Genomic DNA, 23,636 nt, shown 5'->3' with positions numbered 1-23,636 from the left:
ATAAAAACAAATGGAAATGGAAGGAGATAAAAAAAGAGTATTTTGTCAAGTTAACTGATATATAATCAGCTATTTTGGTATTTCCATTAGAATGGAATATTACAAATGTCCTCTGGCAAAAAAATACTACTTTTGAGAGACGTGGGCATAATTTGGATATGTTTCCTTGCCTCTGGAATAGTATATTCACTGCCCTGGCACAACTATCCTTCCACAAAGGTACAGTAACACTTTCTGCCATTGACACTTTGCTTTGCTACCATCCCCTGCACCTTGACTGGAGGCATTTGTAACATTGTGGTGAAGACGTGTGATCTCAGTGGGTTTGCACTGTCACTTTATATATTGACCAGATGGAAGACAGACTTTAGGCCAAACGCTTCACTGGATTCCCATGCATTGCAGCAAGAAGAGGCAGAGCTGCAAACACCTGAAGCAGTGTCATAAATAAGGCCCTCAAGATACACATAGAGCCAGGGGAGTATTCTGTAGTGCTTTATTTCAAAATACACGGTGTAAGTTAAATACCATCATATCTATACAGCACAGAGACTTGTTTCTACTCATCGAATTAGAAAAGGACATCAGCTGAAATGTCTAGAGGATATTGCACTAGCATTTCCCAGTCCTGACATGTGATATGACTTTAAAAATACCAGTTAACCATTAGGCCTGGTTTCCAAAACCAGTGTGAAGATTCTAGACTCCACCATTTTTCAGTAAAGCTCCTTGTCTGCTGTCATACCATTTCAGTGGCTGAAATGAATACTGAGGCAGGCAGAAAATGTAAACCCAAAGGGTTTCTGGTATTTTTCACCACACAATATCTACATGGACAAACAAATTCTTTTGAGTGGGAGCAGTTCCAGACCCAAAGGATCAAACACTCATATTATTTCAACCGCAGTTCATATTCTTCTCATGTGGCAACATAACCAGCATGACAGGCATAATCCCTGCCAGGATGCATAGGGTGAAAATCAGACCAAAATAGTGCAGCAAACTTGAAACCAGACAGAAACATAAATCAGCAATACTATTGACTAATTAGTCTTGGAAAAAGCTGTGTGAACTAAATGCCCTGATGAACCATATTTGGTGCAAATCCCACCCGTGTTGCATCACAGGCCACCTTCTTTCTTTGCAGGATTTTTACTAGTTTTTGAATTGATATCCAGGTGTCGGTGTCAGCAGACAGATTTTGTTCACACCCATTAAAGAGGCCACTTCTGCAGAAATGTACTAGTGAAAACACCCTGAGGCACCAAACAAGAAGTTTCTTAAGAGGGTGGGTTTCTGCATAAGCCAGTGAGCCAGGGAGGAAGCTACACGTTCAGAACCTCCCTGCCCTTTTACTCTTTCTGAGGAGACAAAACTGAAAAATCTCCCTCATGGTTCTCCCTCATCTGATATTTGGGTTTCCCTTACTCATCTTACAAAAAACGAGAGGAATTTGGAATTCAAGGAAATACTTTCAAGAATATTAATTGATTCCTAAGAATGAGCACAAGTGAATTGAAGTCTTTGACTCATCTGATTTGGTGTGAGTTTCCACAGGACTGTACTGCGATACAGAGTCCCCCTCCCCACAGGTACCACTCAATTCCTCCTGGTAAACCGAAAAGGCTCCACTTTGAAAGCTCTTTGTTGATCCCTTGGTATCTTTGATGACACAAGTTCTCTTGGGTTCCCCTCAAATGGTGAACTTGCCGTTCTCTGCTCACTCATGTACACCAGCCCTTCTTTGGACCTTGCTGTAGATGCACCTGTCCTGGAACATGACCTGGCAGCATACACCGCTTTCTTGATGTCTCACCAGCTGCTTGTACTTTCCTCTCCATCAGGTATTTTCCTCCCTCTTAGAGGGACTTGGTGCAATCTTTCCTAACACAGAGGCATTGTCAGGAGGTGTCTACGTGGCTCCTTGACTGTGCTTCAGTGACTTCTGTCTCTGAAATGGATGTCAAGGGAGTTCATGGGAGTAGAAGATGTAGAAGGTTCAGCCTCTGCTAAAGTTTGGATTTGCTGCAGTTATAGAATTTCACAGATACTTTATTCATAGTAGTTTGTGGCTGCAGCATAAACTATACACTATTTGCAAGCAGGTCTATCTAAATCACAGTAGTTAAGATGCCCTGGATGTAATCCTGAATCTTCATATAAACTTCTGTAATAATTTGCAAGGATAGCCCTATAAATTTTGTTTGTGCTAGTATCATTTTTATGCTACCTTTAAGGATCAAATACTCTAGATTTTCACTCTAAGGATTGTAATTATGGGTTGCTAGCAAAGGGATTTCAGAGGTATTGGGAGAGCATGAGGGACGATGGTAATAGTGTTATTAAATCAGTTCAGTATCTCTACAGCACATTGGAAGAAAATGCATGTTGTGGACCATTTTTACAACGTAACTGTGCCTTGTGAATATTTTTGAGAAGACATTCTTCAAAAGAATACAGAATAAGAACAATTCAGATGTGACAAAACAAGACAGTGTCCATGCTCTCACAGTCTTCAGGATTTTCAGTACTCTTTCGCTGGTGCTGTGAAGGTGAGCAAGCTTAAGCAGAACATGACCACAGAATGGGCTGTCAGCCCAGTCACCATCCCCTGAGGAAAACGTGGCAAGGCCAAATGATGTCACAGTCTTGGTGTGTTGGCTAAAATGCAGACTAAAGATTGCAGTGTTTGCTTGGTCTTTGTTTAAAACACAGAAATTAAGCAAACAGAAAGCAGTAGGTTCCTACTGTATATGGTTGCTCTCCAACAGTTGCTGCATTAGTTGCGTTTCTGGGACAGCTAATGCAAAGTTACCTTTGCGTCCCTTGGTTTTTACCAATGAAATCAGTGGTGATCCAGTGGCAGGTGCCTGCACCATGTGCACAGCCAACAAAATCAAGTGGCATCTCTGCAGATGGAGGCTGTTTTCACAGAAGAAAGTCACTAAAGATGGATAACATGAAGAGGAGGAAATGAGTGTTGTGATTCCCACCGGCTGAGGGTGCCCCAGGTAAATCATATACTTCCCAATTTCACTGCCAGCAAGCAGACTGTGTTTTGTACCAGACGGAAAAACTCACCCCTCACCACACCTGATTCTTTCGAAGTATAGACACTGATAGCTCATCACCCAATAACTGTTAGTTCACCAAGACTTATTAAAATGGAGACTTTGAACCCAGGAACATTCCCACAAAGGCTGATTAATAACCACGTAACACACCTGCCTTTTTTTCAAACCCTCAGGATCACATTCCTCTCTTGAAAAGTTATGATAGATTGGCAAAAACAGTGTACTGCTTGACCTTAGTCCAACACAAACAGTTTGTCTCTCTACTGTAATCAATGTCTACTTGTGTAAGAGCAAAAGCTGGCTAAAAGTCCGTAAGCATCCAGAAACTCAACCCATCACAGTCTCCTTGAATGTCAGGATAGTAAGAAATACTTTGCACTAATTTTCTGTCCTATTTTTCTGGGCTATTGAGCTCTGATAAAATCCCCAGGAGTTTATACAGTTCATTATTATAAAGGAAAAGAATAGCACAGGTAGATTAAAGTCAGTGGAGCTGCAGAAAAAGTGTTAAAATTACAAACTGGTGCACTATTTATATATCATAGATATATAAAGAAGGACACTTCAGTGTATTTTCAACTTCAGCATGTGACCAGTCCCAGGGACTACTGCAGCCCTAAACTATGCACATGCCTACAAATTTTGGTGACCTCTCACAAATTATGATCTCAAGTACACATAAGAGTGCTGACTGCTGTGCTGTGCTGCAGCTGTCTCACTACTCTAAAAGTCTACTCTTTTGACCGAATTAAGCTTCCATAAGACAATAATAATTTCCTATCACAATATGTCACCTTTTCCAACATGCATGAAGGAAGCAGAGCATTACTTCCTTAAACATAGTGGATACAAAACGATTTGATCCTATCAACAAGACCAGCTGGAGCAGAAGCTGAAAGTCTATAAGGAGCAACGTGTTGCTAGGTTTAAGATTTGTGAATGAACAAAATCAATCTCATATTTAGTAAATCTTTTGTGATATCTGTTATAAATAAAAACCTATTTATTCATAACGTCACACCCTTGACTATGAATCATTCATATTGCCAGCCATCAAGCATTAAATAAACACAAAGATACTTGACTGCAAGTAAAATCTAGTTGTGTTCAAACAGAAGAGCTCATTAGGCATATACAGATTCAAACACCTGCATTGTAACACTTTGCCAATTCCCATGTCCCATGGCTAAAGAGAATAGTCCCAGTCAAGGGATAATCCAAATCAATTAGGGCTATTAGCACATAACTCACTCTTGCCCATCCTTAATTACAAAAGAAATATCTCCTTTGGACCAAGAGCACAAGTAAAGAACTCTTCTGCTTGGCCCAGGAATGACAGCAGTTTCAATGCCAGAAGGCTGTTCTATCACTTGAGCAGAGCTCTGCTTCCCCGTATTTTTTTAAAAACATCTCTGTGTAGGCAACTGAAGAACATTATAATGTGGCAGGGAGCAGGAAAAGTAAAACAGAAATGAGAGAGAGACCAAACAATGACAGTCCTCTCCCCAGAGATCGGCACCTCTTCAAGGGAAGAAATACACTATGAGTGATATGTCACAGGCAGATCCAGGTCTCCAGTCACTCACGTCCTGCCCATCCTAACAGGAGCTCACAGGCAAGCCAAACTGGGGCTGGAGATTTCCTGTGAGGCATGTTTCCAACACCACTGCCTCAAAGACCCCTTCCCAGCACCATGTGCTGATGGAGGAGACCAAAATATTATTGTCTGGCAACTTCTGCTGATGTTGTGGTCCCTGGGAAGATTATAGTTAACTCTTTCAATTCAGAAAGAATTGAAAGTCTTCTAAAATGTAAGAGGAGCAAAATCTGGTCCAGTCAGCTTCATAACTGGAGAACAGTTATGGAGGGAGGGTTACAGCATTTACTTTTAATTTCCTTCCCAAGAGCCCTGGGATAGCTGCAGGCTAAGACTCGGGATACACTCTTTTCTTGCCGAAGAGTGAGAGCAGGGTGTTGTTCTGATTTGTTGTTGGATTTTGATTTTTGGTTTGGTTTTGGGGTTTCTTTTGCAATCCTATGCCTGGTGCTTCTTGAGTGTGCTCTCTATGAGCTTGGGAACTAACTATTCCTGGTGCAGGAATATGCCCAACTTGAGCCACACTAGAGATGTAAAGAAAATCTTTTATCCACACTGCCTCACTACCCCTGCTCCTGGTGAAGAAGAAAAGAGAAAGCACAGTTTCTTCAAACCTTTCTCCAAACCAGTAGCAGCAAGACAGGAGAGATCTGAAGGCCAAAATTGCTTTAGAGGCACACACAAACATGGGCTCTCCTGACCACAGATATTTTGAAGAGAACAAGCTTTGTCTGAAGTCTGGGCAGCTCAGCCACTGATGCAAACACATGGATTCTATCTCTACATGAGCACTTGAGCTTCATGGTTATAAATTTTGACAGCTTGCTCAACTTGGATGCAGCATGAAATGGGTGCCAAATCGTGCACAAATTCAGGTGGTCAGAAGTCCACTGTGCTTGGCACATGAGATCCCGTCTCCAGCATTGCCAACAGGGCTCTCAGCAGAGCATGTGCACGTGGCTGGGTGTGTATGCCAGATGGCAGGGCCAACTCCTTCATCACAATCCATCCTGGCAATATCTGATACTTCGCCAGAAGAGGCCAAGTGACATTCCACCGCACTGGAGCACTGGCAAGAATCTAGTCAAACTTTTGACAAAGGACCAATAAATGACATTAACTTCCTAAATAAGTTTTATAGAGAATCACTTTCCTCACCTCACTGCCTGTATCTCCTAGAGAGTTGGGGCATTTGGTCTTGGTTTGCTGAAAATGAGAAGAATGCCATACTGTAAAGCAAGCCATAAATCCATAGTTCTTCCATAGTGATGGTTTTGTGGACAAGTTCCAGGGAATAATTCTGAGAAATATGCAAGAACTGCTTTCTATTAATCAGGCTTAAAATGGTTATATAGAATATCTACCTCTGTAGAGTTTTTCTTCCTCAGCTCAAAACAATTTAGCCTTTTTTTTTTTCAAAGGGTCATATAGGGGATAATGAACAGAAGAGAACCCTTCCTACTGAGTTCATTGGTTTGCAATCCAGTTACCATGATAGCTAATAAGCTAGAATTAGGGAACTGCTATTTTCTTTCTCCCACAACTAAATTACAAATTTCTTCTATGATATACAATGTCTGGGACAAGGCACAGAACCATGGAATTACCATAGATGTGCTGAGGTTTACGCAAACTTCAATTTTATCAGTTTGACTTCCTGGTTATTCTACTAATGCCATTCCTCTGAGTTATAAGATTTGTACTAGCTGCATAAAGTCTTAGCAAAAGATCTGTCTGGATGTAAATCTCACAAGTCAATGATTGTATTTCTGTTTCAGTTTTGCTTGCTAGTAGACAGACTGCAGAAAATTAAATATATTATGCTTCAATAGAGAATTTACCCACTGTTGTGAATAACAGCAAAAAGCATAATAGGCTAGAAGATAAAATCTCTGGTCACTTAGGTACCACTTGTGATTCATACTAAAAAAGGACTGCTACTGCTTAGGAATTCTCATTAGAAAATGTGTAACTATTCAAACTGAATGTGTTAAAAAAGAAATGGTGCTGATTCAATTTTCTCTATACTTAAAAAGTAAATTTTAAAAGGTTTCAATCAGCATTTTGTCAGTGCAGTTTTTAGTGCCTAATTCAGAAATGAGATTTTGGTTGGAAACATGAGTTCATTGAAATTAATAACCCAACATTCTTTGAAAATGAACCACTATTTAATTTCAAATTGGCCTGATCTTTCTATCTACCCTTCTTACTACTCTCTGACATTCAGTTCAGGATATTTTCCAAAATACAGGCTTTTGAAAGGAAAATGTAGACAACCAGATTTTACATTAATCAAAGAAGAAAAAAAAATATTTCCTATCAGTTCTGATTATTCAATTGTGGCAAATAAAAAGAAAGTTTACTTGATCTTTTTGCTGGTTTACTAGTTGAGTCACCCAGCCAGTCAAAAAACAGTTCAGAAAGCAGATGTTCCCATTTTCTGCTGAAGCTTGGAGACATTCAATTGAAATTCCACAGAGCAGCCAAGCTGTTAGTATCATACTTGTTATCACACTGGAAACATGTGAATTAGAATTACACATATATCAATTCATTAGATGGCTGGAAAGAAAACACACAATAGTTACTCATTGAAATCTAAATGCAATTGTCATTAATCACAGTGAGGAAGAGAAATTAGCAACTTCACAGCTGCTGAGACAAAAGGAATAATGTACTTCTCAGGCCAAAAGAAAGGTGATCAATGGGCCTCTTTCAAAAGTCTTTGTGACAGAAGAGCTTCATCACTGTACTTGTCTCATCGAGAGCAAATGTAAAAAGACATACCTGGTTTCAGTCTTCACACAGAAGCTGAGCATTTTTGTGTCACATCGAATATTGTAGAGTGCAAGGGGAAACTCAGCCAGTACAAAAAAGATGATGCTTTAAGCTCTGTCTGAAAAGCCCGGTCTATGTATTGTTCACTTTTATTCTTCTTAGGCAGATGTTACACCTGCTTACTGCTGCTCAGAACATGGAACATATTCACTTGAAAAATAAAGCAATAATCTTAAATAAAAAAGATGCTGACGAAAAGTATGATTGAACATATCAGACTTGATTTACAACAATACACAGGTTATAAAAACTTTGCTAAAGATTTGCCTTCACTTCCTGTTGAAGGTAGATGGCAGCTGGTTTAAAATCTGTTTGCTTGCATTTACTTGATTCCTTTCACTTACTCTGATGTTGATTTCAAGCAAAAGAGAAAACTGCTACTGCCATGGAATAATCCCTTTTTTTTTTTTTTTTTTCCCCTGAGGAGACAGGAGAAAGGGATTTCAGGTAGTTTTCTTCTTCTTTTTATATTTTTTTTTTTAAGCTTCAATAGTGTTTATGACCCTCAAGTTTTCTGACCTTCCTAAACACTGCTGAAGCGGTAGCAATCTATGTCACTTCAGAAGTGAGATGAAGACTCACTCTGCAGTACTGAGAAAAGCTCTGGACTAAAAATGATTAGTGGACTAATTGCACAAAAAGAGAAGCACACAGTCTTGCAGTGCCCTGTCTGTGGTGTTTGGCAGATGCTCTCCATCATCAGGGAGCAGAGTCCCTGGGACCTTGCCTGTCAGATAGCCTCAAGTCACCATTACTGCAGTCAGGCACATCCTATGTCCCCTCCCATAAACTGATCAAACTTCAAATTAATTTCAACAACCACAGTACTTCCTTTTGGAGTACTACTCCAGAAACTACACTGCTTGCAAACGTACTTTATCACTCCTACAGTCCTCAGGAGAGCCATCTGTGAAACCACAGGGTTTCATAGAGGATTTGACCTAAGCTAAGTAATTTTGTTTGCAGGGTTAGTGTTCAGCCCCACTCAGGAAGCTGGGACACATTAAATCATCCATCACCCATCTACAGAAGCAGCTACATGTGCAGCTGTGACACCACAAGCTCAGTCCTCCAGCTTCATGGGCAAGTCTGGAAATGGCTACTGAGCCACCCATTGTACAGGCACAGCAAACATCCCACCACTGCACAACAATGTCACAGTCATCAGCTATAGAGCATTTTTCTGATTCTATCTCTCTGCAGGCACACAGGCTGTACAGGATCCTCCAGCTGTCTGGTGTAAATATCTTCTCAAATGAGATCCCATCCGCTCAGGCCTGCTATGGAGTTCAGCCTAAGTCTTAAGTTCCAGGACCAGCTCTGCTTGCATGATCCGGCAGAAACCAGTTTTACTAAAAGGTATTTGCACATTTTAGAACTTCTGTGGCCATGAAGGAGGCACATGGAATGCCAGAGAATGCTTAGGACAGCATCTTAAAAAGCACAAAAGATGACAAAAAATAATTGTATGTAGCAGAATTTATCACCTCTCCAGGGAAAAGCTTCTGCCCTCTTGATCCAAACTATCTTCTGACATTGCACCTTACCTTCATCTCAAGTTTTATAAAATGTTAGCCAGTGGACCATTGATTATTTAAAAGCACTGAATTAGATGATACATGCCTGAACTTTTTTCTGTTTAACACCTTTCCCTGTTCTTGGAACCTTTTCTTGCTCATATACAAATCATATCCAATTTATCACGGGGTCGACAAGTGCAAAGTCAGCAATGAATTTCCTTTGTGGATCTTTTTATTTTTTGGAGAATTCACTTTCAATTAGTTAAAGAAATAGAGAAGTGTTGAATCGTCTGTCATATATCTACATAGTGCACCAAGTTGTTCTGCTCAGCATATGGATAATGGGGGGAAATATATTGAGCCAATGAATTCAAATCACTTAAAATAGAGGAAAAATAAAAAGTAAATGTAGAAGCTTACAGTTCATCTTTTAGAATTGTCTCTTGTTTCTTCACTGACTAATATTTTAATGGAGGAATAGGAGCAAATCCCTAAATAGCTAAGCAGCAGTCAAAGAGGTTTAGGCATTTCAGTGAATTTTAAACTAAGATTCAAGGGGCTGTCCCTGAGCCTGACACTCAGTTATCTTGCCTGTTAGTAATTCAACAGACTGCTTATGAAACTGGCATCCACCAATAAAGCCCTGTACTTTGCAGAGCTACATATTAGTCACAAGTCCTATTTATAATGCTGTATGTATTCACCCATTTATCTGGTTGCCCAAAGACTGTGATTCTTCTAAAATGTTCTAAGTCCCTTCCCTATTTACTGACATGCCTTATATAACCTAAATGATGCTCAGGTAACCTGCATTTGCTTGATTCCAGCTGTGTGCTCCCAGGAGCCTTATGCTGCATGGCCCCCAGCACTTCCTGCAAATCCCCAGTGGAATGTGTTGTGCTCAGTTTGACTGAGCCTTGCAGTGCACCCCTTTGCAATGTGTCCTCATCCAGCTGATGCCCTTTTCTTGCAGCAGAAAAGAACTGTCCCTTGCAATATGAGTAAATTTAGAGTATTCCTTGAGTTCACATGGAACTAGATTTATTGCCTGTTGCTGTAAGTTTTTTGTATTGAGGTTGTTTGGTTTAGCAATTTCAGTTCTTTGCTTTTCCTTAGTTTAATCTGGAGTTAAAGCCCATGAACTTGAAACTGGGAATAAATGTGCATTTGACATCCTGCTTGTTGCTTTTACTTCTTATTCCTACGTGTAACAGACAAACTCTTTCTTTTCAGAAATTCTTTTGCTCATAATTGGCCACTGCATGTAAGTTTGAGTATGCGAATACTGTTAATTGAGAAGCTGGCTTGGGAAATAGCATTTTTAATATTCCCCTTTGAATTCATTGCATAATTATTGCATGCAATTCATCTTACACTAAGAAACTTGTTGTTGTTGTTTTTGTGATGAAGATGTAAAAGTAGAAAGTTTCTAATTCTGAAATATATCACCCAGTTGTCAAGATTTCTATTTTTTCTTCAGTATGTAGTTCACCATAAGTAAAGCATTTATAAATTTGTCTCTGACTGAGCTGTTTTAAAGATCTTGGGGGCATGCAGAGATAATTTATCTATATTTTCAGTCAGTTATAGTAGATACATGCTAATGTTCTTATCAAATATCAGTCTTGAATTACATTATAGTTACTCTTGTTCAGAATTCAATGTCAAAAGGACTGGTTATGGAGGTATTAGAGTTTGATATGTTTTCCTGTCTTCCTCTAAAAAATTGCTTTGCACAGAAAGTGAAAAGTTCTTCAAAATGAAAGCAAGAAGTACTGAACTCAATTTCCACTCTGTTATTTGGCTTATCGTAACCTTGCAAAATTGTCATAAAAAATTAGCAGCTAAAAATTAAATCAACTCTTCTTTATGAATATAACAAATATTAAAGGAGAGTGGAATGGAAATATACATTAGTTATTTTGCTCTATTCACTACCTTTTGCTCACTATCTACTAAGTACTGAGAGTTTTCAGGGCTGTTTTTATCACCTCTGTCAAGACACAAAAACTTCTCCCAGTTTCCACCTGAGCTAACTCACTTTTGACCTGGTTACTTTCACTTTATTCTCAAAATAGTGGGTGCTAATGTATCAAATTCTGTTCACTTTCAAACTAATTGAGATCCCTTTGAATGAGCAGGAATTGCATACCCTGGTAATGCTATCACTATAATAGACATACTTGTTTCCACCTCATCCTAAAAAAAATCTTGTATTACACTGAAAGCATTTATTTTTCATTTTTAAACTATCATACAGGTAATTTATATGTTCTAAATGTTATATCTCAAGTTTTAAATAATTTTCTACTTTCTGTTTCCCACCAATAGATGGCAGGTGAAGCTCTAGAAAATGATTCACTTGATACAGCATGAGATAACCTATAATTTGAAAGTACATAGCCAGTTGTAAATTACAGCTCTCTGATGCCTCTTTAGATGTGATCATGACTTAGTCCTAGCCCATCCACCTTGCACTACAAACCTTAGTCTAAGTTTAGGAATAGCTCCATGTTGTATGTAAAACTCTTACTTCTTTTGTCCTACTCCAGTAGGTCAAATGAAATTTGTGCACACTGGTTTCCCTCTTGGTTGAGAAGTTACTGTCAGTGTGGTGTAGCAGCTGTTACATTCCTTCAGGGTCTTAAGACTGAGATTTCTGTAGCTAAACAAGAAAAAGCTCTACATTCACACACGTGTCAGAAAGCACATAGATTATAAACCACAACAGAATAGATTAAAGCTCAGGCTTTGATTTCCAGTTCCAGAAAAGCTAGAAACACAAGGAGGGAGTGTAGGAGGAGAAAGAGCCTATTACACTGACAAAACTTATTCTAATGTACCTCATTACGGATACTCTTAATGGGATAATATAATTCTTCATATATGATGCTGCATTTTTTAATCCATTTTTTGCTTTTTTCAAAACACAAAAGCAGGAGGGATTGAATCTTGTTTACATGCAACTTAAAAGGATACAGTGTTAAAAGTCATAATAGGGTGGTAAAAAAGGTAAAGATTTTCTTCTGCTCATGTTATAATTATTTTAAGGACAACAAGTAATATGTTGTAGTCAATTAATTTTAGGATCTAACTGAAAATGAATAGAAGTGTGCATAAACCACAGGGTTTTGGGACTGCGGAGCACAAAAGGATACCTTTCCCTCTAGGCAATCTGCACCAATAAATGCACATTATTTTTCCTGCAAAATTATTTCCTGAAATCAGTCTGCCTCATAATTGCCCGGCTGTTACTGGCAGTCTAAGTATTGATGACTAAGTGACCATTAGAGCTCAGCTGGTTCTTGTATATATCACAATACCTCCTCCAGCCTGACCGAGCAGACAAATTTGATTGCTCTCATCCCTGCATGGTAGCCTTGATGATTTTTATTAATTCACTCCATTCAGTAATCTTTACATTTTTATAAGTTAATTTGGTTTTCTGAGCTCCACTTCTAAGTGTAATTCTCAGCACGTATTCCACTGTATTTGGTATCTTCCACTGGTTTGCTGGGAACAGCAGCAAAACATGGACAAAACTCAAGGTCATCAGGAAGCATCAATGGTTAGACAGTGAACAACAAAGATCTTGCAGCTCAGTCTGTGACTATTAATCACCCTCAACCAGTATTGTTACAGAAAAGAAGGGAGAATATCTGAAGCTGCTTCAAATAACAGCTCTCCAGTGAACTGGGCAAGTTTGGCAGCATATATCATGACCAAAAGAAATTAGAAAACCTAATTTTGGATGACCAATTTAGGTGTCTTTGTCTTTCCAGTCTAGACAACAAAGACAAAACAGCTGTTTGAATGACCCTCTGCAGGAAAACACTGCACAGGAACCTCAACTTCCATCTCTGTCACCTCAGGCAAATACCCCAAATAAGACAACGTGAATGACCCTTTCTGATACTGTACCTGTCACTGAATGTGAAACAAATGGGTGCAATTAACACATTCCCAAGGGCCAGGTCACAGCATGCAAAACCAGCACATGACCACAGACTTGACAATAACACGATGCTAAGCTGTACATTACCTTGACCCTCAAATAACAGACAGCACACTCTATCACAACAGAACTATTAAATAATCAGACTGCCTCAAAGCTACACATTTGCCCTTAGCTTGTCTTTGCTTGGAGCCTCTCTCCCTGAAGAGTAAACTTTTCATTCAAAGCTCAACTGAGAGCAGCCTGTAGTCAGTGAAACTGCAGAGAAAGGTCTGTAAACAATACCTGCTCTGTAGAGAACAAGCTGACCTTTATAGATGTTAAACAAAACAAAATGGGTTGATTGATGCTGGGCAGTACCTGCTCTCCAAAATATTAAAACCAAGAAAGTCAGTGGAAGGTTAGTTCATGAACATACAGCGTGCTAAATTATGTCAGTGGGTGGTGGGGTAGGGAAGGGCAAAGCATGATTTGGTAAAATATTTAGGGCAAAACCCCCTGTATCCTCATCTGGAAAAGGAAAAAGTGTGTAATGCTGACTTCTGCTAAATGGGAAAAAAAATACCCCAAACCTATGTCATCTAAAGCAGGTCAGTTGCTGACTTCTCCATGACTAATTTTTTAAAATTCTGATTAACACAGTAAAACAGCATATGTTTTTTAGAATAAGAAATCTATTTGTAAACTCCAACAGATAACCACAATTTAGCCACAAATGTGCTACTAACATAGAAAAGGACAATCTAAGCTAGATAGAATCACGGATTCACTTGTGCTGGAAAAGGCCCTTCAGATCATCAAGTCCAACCACAACCCAGCACTGCCAAGTCCCCCCTTAAACCATATCCCTCGGTGCAGCATCTACAAGTCTTTTAAATACCTCCAAGGCTGTCAACTCAACCACTTCCCTCGGCAGCCTGTGCCAATGCTTTACAAACCTTTCAGTGAACAAACTGTTACTAATATGCAATTTAAGGAGTAATCTGAGGCCGTTTCCTCTTGTCCTGTCACTTCTGACTTGGGAGGAGACCAATACCTACCTCGCTACAATCTCCTTTCTGGTAGTTTCGGTTTCAGTCTGCCTGGGTCTTGTCAAGCCCCACAGCTCTCATCCAGTGGTAACAGGACAAAAGCAGTAATTTACAGACAACTACAACACTGTCTCAGAAGCAAAAGGCACAACCCCACAGCACCTTTCCAATACTGTAAACTAACCATGTAGTGAAAGCAATGCAAGGACAGAATTACCTTAATACAAAAACATTTATGCCCAAAATGTACTGCTGTCCTGTCACGCTTTTTATATGCTTTAACCGTGGTTTCTAGAAGACAGCAAAAATGCCTTTGGACAGCAGAGGACTCTATCTGGCATTAGAGCTATTTGCAATGCAGGATGACCTGGAGGAAGTTAAGGATCGTATTATGATTATGCAAGAAATAATCTGAGATGAAAGTGTTGAGATCACTGAAGTCAAGAGGCATTTTGATTTCAGTGGGACCAGCATCTCTCCCTGGCTTTTAAGCAATAATATAAATCACGTAGCTCAAAAAAAAAAAAAAGTTAATAATCAACACATTTTAGGCAATTTTGTCTAAAGTGAGGAAGAGAACTCTGCTAATAAAACATGAAATTGCAGGTACACATCTTGGGATTGGGTATTAGGTAAGCTCTGAACAAAATTGTGGCAAAAAGAAGTGACTTTTCAGACAACTCCCAAAAGCAAAGTTATGATCACATTAGGAATCTGTGTTAAAGGGACAAAGAAGCTTGTGAAACCAGTGCAGCAATTTGTAAAGATAAGAGAGAGAAACAAGTAGTTATCTAACAATAAATGCATTCAGAAGATCAGCCATAACACTTGTTGGTGTGGACCGATTTTCAGAAATTCTGAGCTGAGTTTGACAAAGGCTCAGGATCACTGGATATCAAGGAAACTTACTTTGTTCCTGTGCACTCTCTAACACACTGCATATTATCCCGTTCATTTTAGCTGCAGACAAATGGCTGAAAACTTCTAGATTTTCCTGGTTACAAACTAAAACTATTTACCATTGGTGTGGCCTCTGTGAAATCCATCAGGAGGTCACCTGGCTCCAAAGCAAATGTACTCCCAGCATCTGTGGAACTCTAAAGGCAAAAAAGAAACCCAGCATTGGAATAAAGAACCATTTAATTTCTGTAATTTTGTTGGTTATTTTTGTTGGGTTTTTTAATTCCTTAAAACACAGATTGCCAAATGGATTTAAAATTTCATACCATGTTTTTTAAGTATGGCCACTCAGGAAAGATAGAGAACATAATTATGCACCTTTAAAATCCAAGTGATTAATTCTGATCCACTTCCCACTAATGCTGATGAAAAACTGTTATGGATTTTAGCTGGGTCTTGGAGCAGGCTCTTAAATACTTCCTTGCACAACAAGTTAAACCTATTACTACACCTGTGCTTTAAAAACTACCCTTAAATGTAGAATTACTCCATCTAGGGAAAACCTCTTACTCACAGCTCCCTCCTACCCTTCCTGAGCCCTCTCCCAAGTGACATAAGCTCATCTCTTTGCGTTACCTTGCCACCAGGCGAAACCTGTGTTTGTCCTTCCGATGTTTGTGGTGTACACGTTTTCTGCGACCCAGGAGATGCTGAAGACACAGGTGTTGATGCTGCTGCTGCTGCTGCCAGTGCTGGAGGAAGGTCATCTTCATCACTGCCGTTGACAAAAACAGATTTTCCCATTAGAAAATGCCACTGGACTTTTGACTGCACTTGTGTCAGAGGAGGCACTGGTAACCTGTATGTCTGCTGTAGTGCTTTGAAGTGAAGCTTCATTTACTCTTCCCTCTGAAATGCAGCTACCTTTTCAAGTAAATTAGATTTTTTTTTAAAGCTTTAAAGATTCCTTAAAAACGGGTTGGCTAGGTACTTCTCATCTGCAAATGGAAATCTTATGGTTATTAGGTGCAAGTAGCATTTCTATGGATTATGTATATATGCATAAATGAACTGACTAGATATTACTCCACTTTAATGTTTATTCTTTTCTATGGAGGCTGGCAGCACTGATAAGAGCAGATATGGTGACATCCGTCCATAGATCTGACTGCTTCATTGGCTTCAGACAACGGTAGATTTGACACCCATCATGGAGCTAGTCTATGCTGCTATTTTCAAACTGTTTTTAAAGGAATTTGATTGACTACAAAAAGGATCTCTTTAAAAACATTCTTCTGAGGGTATCTTTTTCCTGTCCCATTTATTCCATTTACAGAGAAAACATTTTATTTAAGATGAGGTTGCACGCTTCCCCTGGGCTTTAGGCCGTCAAGCTGAACTGTTTCCATCTCACCTACTGTCACTACTAAAAGAAAGCCAGTAAAGAATATTATATCTTCATTTACTTTTGCAGAACCCCATTGACTACAGATCACTGGGAACAGTCAGCCCTGAGTCAGGATGTTTCCAATTGTTAATTGCAATTGGATGGAGGTAAACAGAGTCATAATTTGGCCTACGGATGCCTTATTACTGAGAATGATGTGTGAAAAGGAAAAACTACAGATTGACAGTTTAATGCACAGCGAAAAATAATGAGAAAAATTACTTCTGCTCATAAAACAGCACTAATTTTGACTACCAATTAGGTACTCACTGTGCACAGAAGCCTGCCATGCCAGTTTGACAGATACTTCCAGAAGAGAACTACACTTGATTTAGTGCCACTTGAAGGCAGCATGCCTGGGCAACACAGAAAACTTCAAAACTGCATGACATACAGGTTACACAACCTTATCCTGGGTTGCCTAGCAATGCTTTTTTAAATTAAGATATAAAATTTTGGTAATTAATATTATCTTTTTCAAACTTCATTTTTTAATTTCTTCTGGGTAAGGATAGAATTCAGCACCACAGCATGCATAGTACACAGATTTTATGCTGGAAAAAAAATCTGAAGTCTTTTGGACCTGTTGAATAGACATTTTATTAATGTAACAAGCCCAGAGCTGGGCTGTTGACCTAGTTAATCTCTCTTTCAGAAACATGTAGCTGACATTTTCCCAGTCCTTGCTCCCCCTCTCAGCAGGAAATCACTGGCACTCTCCCCATCCTTGCTGGGTAAAGCTACTCTGATGTATACAAGCAAGTGGAAAATGTAAGAGTTAGGGCCGGTGTATCAGCTGTCAAGCTATCAGCTCACTAGCCGTAAGACTGAGAATTGGCCGTCACTCTATTACTTTCACAATAATCCTTCGCTGTTTCTGCATATTTCCCATATTTGCTTTCCAGATACAAGATAATTTAAATTCAACATAATTTGAGTTTACAAACAGGAAAAAAAAGTTCCATATTTTTAATAGGGAGTCTTTGGTCCTGTGCAGGGCCACAGCACAGGTGAGACCTCTGGTTAGATGTGTTCATCTGCTGTTCCTCATACCTAATACTGGACACCTGAAAATCCACATGGGAGCAAGACATGTTCAAAACTGTTCCTCAAAACCTCATAAATCAAAAAGTGATTGTGTGTTTCCATATGCAATTCTTGGCCTCTTGGACAAATACCAATTTGGCTAGGAGCTCATTTTCCTGCTAGTTTCAATTTGACCAGTTTTTCTCTTTCTTGTCCTAAATAGTTTTTCAGTTTTGGTAATGGAGATTGTTAAAAAGATGATGTTCTCAACAGTGAAACAAAAATTAATAATGTACCGATATTTATTAGAATCCTTTTGAAGAGACAGAAGAGTTTTCCTAATGTTGATATATATTTACTGACATTAGAATATTGAATCCTGGATGGACTCATAGTTGCCATTCCACACAGAAAGCTTACATATTTTTTCTTCATTGTGGCATTGGTATTCTTGTACTAATAATTTTGTGCTGACATTATCCCTTTCCCCCCTCAATTTCTGGTGGCCTTGTCTATCTCTTCATGGGAGGACAAATCAACACTGACTAGCACTTCTGCACATCTCTAGAGACTTTCAAGTAGAATGAATTACATGTAAATGGGATGCCAAAGGCCTGTAGGCACAGATCCCTCTTTCCAGGACTAAGAGAATTAGTTTTGCTGGCTGTAGCTGTAGCAGTCTCAGCAATTTCTTCATGTGACAAATCACAGAGAGGGAGGGTGCACTCTCTGAGAGGGAATGGCTCACAGCACAGCTTGATGCCCCAACAACTAAAGACTGTTTTCCTCATTTTGCAAATGGGGTTGTAATGAAGCCAACAGAGCAGCTTGTTTGAGCTCACACCAGGTCTTTGACATTTCACGTGGTAAAGAGGTTTTTAATTCCTAACCCATACACTTGGGAAAAGGTGGATGGCCTGCAATTCAAAGGGTGAGGCGCTGCATAGGAAACACAAGCTCATTTTGTATTAAAAGCATGAAGATTCTCAGTGATGAAAGGAATGGTATTGGTATAAGATCATTATCATGTAATTGCACTCATGCCTTTCAGAAGGCATAGCTAGAGCAATAATTAGCATCCCCTTTCATTTTCAGCTGTAGTAGGCAAAACCACAAAGATAGTGCTGTATGTTACTCACAAACTGTACTGCCTCGTTAACTTCCTCACACGAGGAGCTTTAACCTCCTGCTTTTCTGCAGGGACAGTTGTTGGTGTAGTTTCAGGTCTCACTGGAGCTGGACTTCTAAAAATAACAAGAAAAACATATGTCATACAGGCTCTATTTAAACTACTTCAGGCATATCAACAAAGTTCTAACTCGTCAACACTTATTTATCTTGCAAAGTGGCAAGTGCCCATTGAAGTGCGTCCTTTGGCTCCATTTATAGTTCACAGGCCTGTGTGTGTGTGTGTACAGAAAAGGATGTGTGAACTCACCCTCCTGTGCTGGACATACCATTTATAGAAGCAGCCACTGGTTACAAACACAGAGCGTATGTGAAAGACCATGTGGAAATGTCATTGTTTCCAAAATACTACATTCTAACAACAGACCAGCAGTTCAGTCATGTCGGAAGTATTTTTACAAAACATATGTTAAACAAAAACTATTTTATGAATTGTGAAACCTGTTCTGCTTAAAATAGTTTTTATTTGAAATTAAACATTATCCCTCCACAGTTGAAAGAGCAGCTTAAGGGAAATGAACTAATGGATTTGATCCAAGAAAAATGATCAAATTTTTTCCAACTTTCTAGAAAAAAGCAAAACTCAGACATGTTTCAGATGCTTATTAATGTGAAACACATCTGCAGAGCTCCAGCAAAGAACAGATATGGCAGTGAGGAGGTCCACATGAAAGAATCTTCTCCTTAACCATTTATCAGTAGAATCAGACTTCAATAAAAAAAATCATAAATACGAAATAAGAGATCCTCATGATCTTGAAAGGAAACCATTTCAACCATGAGCTTGAGGGGCATGAAGACACATGAAACATCTTAAATACTGCTTTTATTTAAGCAACAGGTTATCATTAAACACACTATATGTATACTATAAACATCATAAATATGCCAAACATTAAAAAAATAATTTGAATGTCGTTATTAACAATTTGTGAAATGGTATTCTGCCATCTAATCTGAAGTCAGATTCTAAATTAGTAACTTGAGCAGCCCTACTGATTACTGATGGGACTGCTCATGCCCTGAGGGAGATTCCACAAATGGCAAAAGTTTTTCTAGCCTACTCGCAGTGTATTAGCCTTCTAAAGCCTTAATAAGATACACATGTTTAATCTTCACAATTGCAGATCCCTCTGATGCCCCTCCGTGTTTTAAGCTTTGTTAACTCTGATAACTTCTGAACCTGGTGTTGAGCTACCACAGAATCCACTGAGATGGCACAGCCTTCAGGTTATATATTCAGTTTTCCTAAATGTTTTTTAGTTTTTGGAGATGTCACAAAGCATAAGATGGAACAATGGAAAGTAATAAAGTACAAAGGACATAAATAAATCATAAACCTGACTGCTAGTTCCACTTCTCTTGAAACAACTTTTGTCAATTATTTACCTATTTGTTCCCATTAATTTCAAGAAGTTAGCATAGATAGCAGTAAGATATCTATATCAGATATGTTTCCTTTCTCTAGTTCAGATTTCAGTGTCAGTCAATTATATCACAGGTTTCTCAATGACACCAATGCAGAACAAGCCAGCCAGGTTTGAAGACCTTTTACTGAGTTTGTTAGGCTATTAGGCTGGCAAATAAGGGGAAGATAAGCAAAGGGGAAAAAAAACCAAACCCAAATCATCTGTTTTAGTCCTGAATTCAATATATCTGACCTGAAAATCTGTGTATCAACATCATTATGGAAGCTCCCAAGATCGTTTTGGTGAAGTCAAACTTCAAATTTAAAGACAAATTTAAAGACAAGACTTCTTTTGCTGAAGCAAAGGTAGCTTTTGGCTACTGAAAAAAATTACTTGTTCAATTTACCCAAAGTGATTTTCAATTGAAATCTGACATAAGCAGGATAAATATGTTAAGACATGTTAAACAACCGATAGTCAGATTCTGAAGGGGTGTAAATGAATGTAATTTTTATATGATTTTTTTCAGCTCAAATATATTAGCTGACATTCTTGCTCTGTATGAGTGGTCCTCACAATTTGCCAATAATTTTGGAAGAGGGTCCCTTACAATTTTTAAACCTTTTCATCAACTCAGTGAGAGTGGAAAAAAAATAGTGGTATAAACTACATTAATTGAATTTTTCCTCAAAATGATAGCAAGTGATGCACTAATGGTATGAAAGGGTTCAAGAAACAGCAAAGTGTACAACAGGAAAACTGGTTACAAATCTACTTTCAGTTCATGGGTGCTTCAAATTTCTCAGGACAACATTATAACCTGTGATGTAAGTAAGTCAGATACTTTCACACAAAGAAAGATTTGGAGTGATAATTTCAGCTCTTTCATTATGTTTCATTATACAAAGCCTTTGGAATACCATGGTTTGTAATTTAAAGAAAAAAAGAGGAAGAGGTGGGGCTTTTGAAGCAGTCATTTCAATTGTCACAATCAAAATTTTATTTGAAAAGATGTAGTGTAATTTTGTAACTAAAGCAGTTTACAATGATTTCAAAGCAAGTTATAAAACTCACTTAATAAATACAAAAACTTTAAAATTCTAAGTCTGAATTAACACTGAAAAAATGTTTAACATGAAAAATTTCACTCAACTGTAAATCAAATGTTTGACATACAAACAGCACCTACTCTCTAATTCAATTAAAAAAAAATAAAAGCTTATTATTTTCCTTTGAATGCTGCGGAGTTTCCAGTAGGAAAAAAAAGCCAAGTAAACATTAGGCACACCTACTCCTTTTGCAGTCATTGTCATTCGCCGATAAAGTTTACACCTGTGAAGTATTCCACTCACTTGCAAAATTGATACCATTTTAGAAGGAAAATCTTCTTTCTCATTATGATAAAATTTTGCCATAATTTTTGTTAGAGGCTGATGGCAGCAACTACCTTTACCCTGATATTTATCAGGCCTCTGAGGGAGACACAAGCACCATTTATTGCACTTTTTGAGAAGCTGCAGGTTAGCTAGGATGTAAATTGAAGTTACCCCTGAATGAAAACGACCCGTGGCAATGCCTCTACCCAAAGAGGCCATTTAGCACAAGATGAAATGTTAGACTAGTCCTACCAACTGCAGAGCTGGATTTTTGTGCTCATTAAAACCTTGCTAGGTTACCTCTTTCCACACCAGACTAAAAATTCCATCACAGCTCCTGTTTCATCTCCAAACACTTTTCCTCAGTCTGAACCTGGTCAAAACTGTTGCTACTTTCTCAACAACAACTAGATGCAAGTAATGCTCCGCTTGATCAACCCACTGCCTGATCTGTGTTTTAAAAATGGCAGGCTTTTAATATCACAGAAATTAAAAAAAACCTCATTGATATTCCAGAAAACGTAGCAGAATAGCTTCTGTTATTATCCTTTGATTTCTACAGCCAGAATTCTTATGTGGAAAGATATGATTTTTGAAGAGAAACCCTGTAATTATTTCAATTATTTAAATAGAGTGATTAAGTGCAGATATCACCATTTCAAGTTTGTAGTCCTATATAAACTACACAGCTATATAAACTACTGTAGCCCTGTACAAAGTATACAGCTTGAGGAAAACTGAAAGTGTTAAAGGATCAGTGAGACTCAGAATTAAAACGAAAAAGAAAATGTACAGTGTATTACAGTTCCTTTAGAAGGCTCTTTTTCAATGTCATTAATTCACAAGAAACCTTTTTCCTGTAACAGTACCCAACCACTACTGCATACAAATGAAGGTACTGAACCGAGACAGAGTTAGTTAATGACCTGGCACCTTACATAAAAATCTGTCACTTCCTGGTGAGAATGACAATAACAACCACGAATGTCAGCATGCAGTGGCAGGTCATCAGAAACTGCCTTTGCACTGAGAGCCCCAGCACGCTCCTGAGCCACAGCCAGCACACTCTCCTGAACTAGCTTCAGCCTGTTTCACAAGCCTGCACAGCAACATAAACACAACCCAGAGGAAGATCCCCCCCAAACCCAAGGAATCTGTTTTGTTCTCAGACTAGGAGCCAAGAAGGTGACTGAAACCAAAACTGCTCCCCCCAAAAAAAACCCAACCATTACCCTGTGGAACATTTCAAGTGACCACAGATGTACACTGGTTTAGCTTGAACCTTCCTTGGGGGCAGAATACATGTGCTCATGCTGAGGGACTCAGGGTGTCCCAGCCCACCTTGGCCCAGTTTGCAGAGCTGAGGCTGCACTGCTCCTAAGCCACCCTTTGTGTGCTGTGGCTTCCTTGTCCCCTGCGCAGGTGGCTCTGGGCAGACCTCCATGTTTGTTTGAAACGTGGCAATTGGGCCATGTGGGATCAAATGACTGTGCACCTAATAAACTCAACGGCATTAATTAACTTCTCTTACCTTGGAGGGTCTAGTTCAGAATTTTAAAACCACCAAAGTCTGCTGGGGGAACACACTTCCTGCATTGGTCTTTAACAGATTTTATCCTCTTTGCTTCTGTTTGTGCCTATTTTGTCATCTGGAACAATCCCTCTGCCCATGTCTTCCCAAACTGATGCCGAGAGATAGAGGATAAAAGCCCCATGATTTACAAAGATACAGCCAGCTTGCATGAAAAGTTGACCTGCTTTCAGGTGCTGACTCAGGGAAAAGGAAAAAAAAAAGCCCCAGAGGCTGATTTTGGCTTCAGAATTCCCTTTGAGTGCGAACATGATAGTGAAAACTTGGGAAGGATAAGCAAAAAGCAAGGAAAAGGAAAAAAATATTTGATGGATGCATTCGCTTGTATTTCAAAGACATAGCCTAACAAGCTAAGCAAACACAGACACTCAAATCTTTCCTAAACCTGTGCTCTAGGGATTTCACACATTTCTTTTCCAAAGGTCATCTGAAGTTAAGAAACAGTATGTTCTTTTTCACTTTGATAAGGCAGCTTTTCTCAGAAGACAGGTTAGCTCTTCAAAACATTGCTTGGACATTTTAAAGCTACTGCCAGTATCAAATTTTCTGAATAAAGTTTTTTTTCTTCTTTTTACCTCCCATACCGCCCCCTCCCTATAGATTGCAGATGTATAGCAAAGATCCTTGCTACAGCTTATGTGCTTTTCTTACTCACAAATTGAGTTCTGTTCCTTGTAAAGGAAA

At 38.9% G+C, this 23,636-nt stretch overlaps 1 protein-coding gene across 2 annotated transcripts in view; it reads right to left on the bottom strand.

Annotated features, from left to right (window-relative positions):
- EPB41L4B (erythrocyte membrane protein band 4.1 like 4B) overlaps positions 1-23,636 on the bottom strand; it is a 169,367-nt gene that overhangs the window by 15,200 nt on the left and 130,531 nt on the right. For both annotated transcript variants that reach the window (XM_063398915.1, XM_063398925.1), the window contains exons 20-22: positions 18,528-18,632; positions 15,552-15,690; positions 15,035-15,112 (exon numbers count right to left, since the gene is read on the bottom strand). In XM_063398915.1, the coding sequence (XP_063254985.1) occupies positions 15,035-15,112; positions 15,552-15,690; positions 18,528-18,632 (322 nt within the window). The remainder of the gene's footprint in view (positions 1-15,034; positions 15,113-15,551; positions 15,691-18,527; positions 18,633-23,636) is intronic.

This window comes from Prinia subflava, chromosome 1 (assembly GCF_021018805.1).
Source record: "Prinia subflava isolate CZ2003 ecotype Zambia chromosome 1, Cam_Psub_1.2, whole genome shotgun sequence".
NCBI classification, from domain to species: Eukaryota; Metazoa; Chordata; class Aves; order Passeriformes; family Cisticolidae; genus Prinia; species Prinia subflava.
This window is presented reverse-complemented; position numbering and strand designations above follow the sequence as displayed.